General features: G+C 31.2%; 1 protein-coding gene across 1 annotated transcript in view; it reads left to right on the forward strand.

Moving 5' to 3' along the window:
• The first annotated feature begins 3,517 nt into the window (after nt 1–3,517).
• Nucleotides 3,518–4,846, forward strand: part of LOC139425200 (uncharacterized) — a 21,005-nt gene continuing 19,676 nt past the window's right edge. Inside the window, exon 1 of the mRNA XM_071179082.1 lies at nt 3,518–3,571. Within this exon, the coding sequence (XP_071035183.1) occupies nt 3,518–3,571 (54 nt within the window). The remainder of the gene's footprint in view (nt 3,572–4,846) is intronic.

A 4,846-nucleotide genomic window follows, 5' to 3' on the forward strand; every position in this document is an offset into this window, starting at 1 on the left:
GGATATTTTACATCACCACAGTTGTTGGGTTGAACCAGGTGCGACATTTGTATAGCCAAGCCATTGTTGGGATTGACCCCTGGTCACCTCGTTAGGAAGTGTGCGCTCTATTCTCTAAGTCACCACTCTTGAAAAAATATTGGAGAAAATATATTGGTAAAATTACCGTAATGTATGGTTATGAAATGAAATTGAAATATACTGTATTTATCCGGGAATATGCACATCCTCTTAAACACACGTTAGGAATGGTTATGGAATGAAGTTAAATGAAATTCATTAAATTCTGTTAAAAAAGATATAACTTTGATTAGAACTATAACATTTTTAAATCTTAATCGTTGACCATTAAGTTCTGAGCTATTTGAAACTTGTTTTCATTCTTTTTGAGATAAAATTTAATAAAACAAGGTAATATTTACTTCTCTGGTAATTATTAAACCAATTACAATATTATACTAGGTGATTAAGCCCCCCGTTCGATAACTCTCACCAAACCCCAATGAATGCTTTGCAATAATTGCTGTTTGTTGCCATAAAACAGTTGAAATTATTCAACTAAAATCTATGTTTCAAAGAGAACATTAGTGCTACCATTTCCCCCGTCCAAATATACATATTATCACGACATATAATGTAAAATTAAAAGTATACTATTATTAAAAGTATACTATAGTATTGGTGAGTTGACAACTGTAATTTAATATTTTTGTTCACCAAATGTTCGGATGTATTTTAAATGCAATTTTTGCATTCATTACTTTGTGCATGAAGCTGAAAGTCATGCTCTAAATCATTTAACGAATATCTTTAAATATCTTTAACCGCAATTCCTAATAGAAAATTAATGTAATTTGCACCAAAAAAAATAGTGCGTGGATGCGTGGAGTTCCTCCGCGCCGAAGTAGTTAAACTTCGCAACCTGCGACGTTAATTGTAGAAAAATCAGCAGTCGTAGAAGGATCACTAGTTCTATTCAACGACTCTTTTTCCTGCTCCGCTCGCTTCCGTGCTCTGTAATCACGGTAATATTGTGCATTTTTCCCTCGTGGACCTCTTGAACCAGTGGAAGTGCTTGTGGTTGCCTCATCGTCTCGCCCTGGAAAATGTATTTGTATTAATAATGTATGTGAATGCGTCATAATGTAATTTCAGAAGAGAAAACCTAACAATCAATTGATATTCACAAGAGACGTACCTTGACATAACCTTAAATCCGTCGCATTGTCCGTGGGATTGTTTTCACTCATTTTTTACAATTGCTATCCACTAAATTTGAAAATAAGAAAATACAACCCTATTAATTTATATGTGTATCAAAACAAACTGAAAAAATTTTTATAGAAAAACAATACTTTTATGACTTTTATGCTATTGAGAACCAAAACAATATGGAAATGAATGAGGGAAAATTGGATTCTACCACGTGATTTCCCGGCCAATAAAAATGTAGCGTTAAACGTTTAACGCAACCTTGTTGGAAGTCGCATAAGAAGTATAACTTCAATAATTATTTTAAAGAGTTTAGTAAGATCAGACATCGACTTAAATAACTTTATCTGAAAATGTAATGTAGAATTACGTTATAATAATAATAAAAAATTATTCTCTTAAACTCTTAATTTAAAAAACAAGTAAAATATAAAAACGTAATAATAAAAGTAGCGGTAAATAACTTGAAATTAGGGATGCTGAAATATTAATAGGAAAACAACACCATTATGACTTACATCAATTTTATGCTGATGACAGCCAAACCAATTTGAAAATTAATGTAGGAGAACTGGATCCTATCACGTGATTTTTCAGCAAATAAAAATGCACCGGAAACAATGGAAAACTGCGACACCATCATTGATTTTTATTTATGGTTAGACTCGAATTGAATGTTTTAATGCAGACTTGAAAGTATATTGCTAGATTTATTTATACTTTTTTAATCAGAAACTGCAGTTACACACATAAATTATATTTTCCTGGGGGGGGGGGGGNCCGGGGGGGGGGTAGAACTGGGCAGAAATCGTTAACTCCAGTAGTTTCAAATTTATTTTCAGAACATTTTCTATTTTGGTGATTTCAGGCGAAAATTGTTTAATACGTGTACTTGTAGTTTATGATTCAAAACTGTATTAACCGCACGTTTTCAGACGTTGATGTAAGTGGCATAGCAGGATCTTTGATTTTTATAAACACTTAGATTTAAGTCTTCATTTTTATACACAGTTAGTGGATTTTTGTCAGATAGCAAAATCAGTTCTTGTACTTATTGCGGCAAAACTTTCAAGAACATAGAAACAATTAGAAATTACTTTAACCGGATACAAAAAATATCGCATAGAACTCGAAAGTTCCGAGTAATAAAATGATTTGTAGAACAAACTGAAAGACTGGTGGGGTTGTTCTATGACCCCAGAAACTGATAAAACGTCTACTGGGAGAGGAGAAATCCCCGAAAGTCTTTCTAAATATTCAAAAACGTCAGATAAGGTGGGAAAACTCAGCTACTAATAAAAAAGAGTTCAACAGGTATTTAGTATTTTAGAAATCGGAAATTATATAATTCATGGGGTCCAAAAATAACCCCCCCACGGCCTCCCGGGTTAAACCATTCATTTGCTAATTTTCCCGTTCATATGGTAATGATTTATCGTAAATTCTGGTTTTAAAAACTATAATTCGTATTGCCTCGCACTTTGTTAAAAATGTAAAGCTGAAATGCACATTTTGCCCAATAAATGGCTATTATGCAGTGCTCTAAAGTATCATGATAAAAGTACAAAATATTGCCGAATTTGTCATACTTTATCAAATTTTATGGAACCATTTATTTATTGTTTTATAAGTTTGTAAAAACTCTTAAATAATAAAACAGCGTTACGGTAAAAACTGCAGAGCATTTTGATATTTTCGTAGAGGCTAATTTTACCTTATTTATATAGTTTTGAACATAATTTTTTTCAGTGTATTGAGCCGTAGGTGATTTAAAATTTGTTACTAAATTTTTAACCATAATGGAATACTTATATTGAACATGAAGAATTCTTTAAGCGAATGTTTTATCAGTCTGTAATTTTTACTTTTTGTTTTAGTCAATGATAAAAGAATTTATCATGATAATAATTATCATTAATCATCTTAATTTATCATGATAAAAATTTTTTTTTTTAAGTAAGTACAAGGGAAAAATGAACTTTACTCTAGTTTTATAAATATATGTCAGTCTGGGGAGAGGAATGATATGGACTCAAGCTATGCTCCTTTAAAAGAATTTTAATTTAATTTTTTGGTGAATGCCGCGTTGCCACGCCATTGCTATAGATGCTTCCACTGCATTCTTAGAGCAAACAATGGTTGGCCAAGTAGAACTTTGGAGGTTCAGTCTCCAGAATTTGTAGTTCAATGGTATGGTGATCAATGCGGTCCGATTTGCACACCGACAATGTTCATATCCCAGACTAGCTGTTGTCCATCAGTCTAAACTCTGTCACAAAAGAGGATAGTACCCCGGTCATATACTATGACAACTCAGTGCCTTAACCACTATGTCGTTGTGAGTCTCAGTTGTTCTAAGGTAAATATAGTAAAGGAATGAATGAAGAAGAAATGAATCAACAATTAAAAGCTATAGTGAACATGATGAATGGAAGAATAATTTAATGGCTGTAGCCGTAAATTAATGGATCCACCAATTGATGACTTGATGAACCAGCAAATGTGCTAATCAGGAAAGTAGAGAATTAAAGAATCAGCAAAGGGTTTATATTGAATGAGTGAGAATAGTCAAATTTTCCCTTAAATAAATAGAAATTTTATAATGATATAAATAATGTGAAAGCAAATTTTTTTTGTTCATTTGGAAGGGAACTCTATTCTGGCTATTAGTTTAATATGAGTTTTATATTTTAAGGGTTTGAAAAAGCTATGAAAATTGTTATAAATAAGTTAGTTTCAAATGGGACAACGTAAGAATTTTAATATTTTAAACTCATTAAATTGTATGAACTGAATAATAGTAACTAAAGATGTCATATAGGCACACATTTACAAGAAACATTAGTATTTCATTTCACGATTTCCATTTTTATATTTTATCTCTTACGTTAAGAGGCAACAGCTTTTAATTTTAGAGCAATTTACTCTTGCTTAATATTCAGAACGTTAAAGTTAAATTTCACCCTAAGAAAGCATTCTGTCTTTTAGGATGTTTTTTTATTAATCTTTTCGTGAGGTGAAAGTTAAATTCAGGATAAAACAGAATTTTTAGATCTATATCTAGAAAAACTTACAAGATGCTGTGGCACGTGTGATTTGGTTGTTTTTAAATTCTTAATTATTAAATTATGAAAATCCTTCAGAATCCGTTTAAAAAACTAGTGTTAAAGATTTTTCTTTTCGAATTATATAGGCGGTATTTATTTTTGGAACAATTGTTTGGATCGATTTATGTTTAAAAGACTTTAGGAAAGATAAATTTAATTGGTAAAGGAAATATTTACGAATTATTTTATTAGTTAATAAAGATGTGTAAATAAATTGATTAAAAATATAGTTCATTTGGTAAACAGCATTGAAAAACTGTAACGATTTTGAGTTTTCCACTATCAATGTACATCTCTTTTGTACATAGCCTTTTTACTTTGAACCTATTCGAGAAGACAAAGAACTCCAGAATTAGGCATTGGTGCAACTAGCTTTTATGGAGAACATTTTGATGAAACTAACCCAACCCGCATTATATGGAGAGGAAAACCATTAAAATCTCCTACGGTTTTCCCGACGGAAAAAGAATTCTAACACGTTACCCACTACAAATCCCTCAGCACTATGGTATATATATATATATATA

The sequence above is a fragment of the Parasteatoda tepidariorum genome, chromosome 3, assembly GCF_043381705.1.
Source record: "Parasteatoda tepidariorum isolate YZ-2023 chromosome 3, CAS_Ptep_4.0, whole genome shotgun sequence".
NCBI lineage: Eukaryota > Metazoa > Arthropoda > Arachnida > Araneae > Theridiidae > Parasteatoda > Parasteatoda tepidariorum.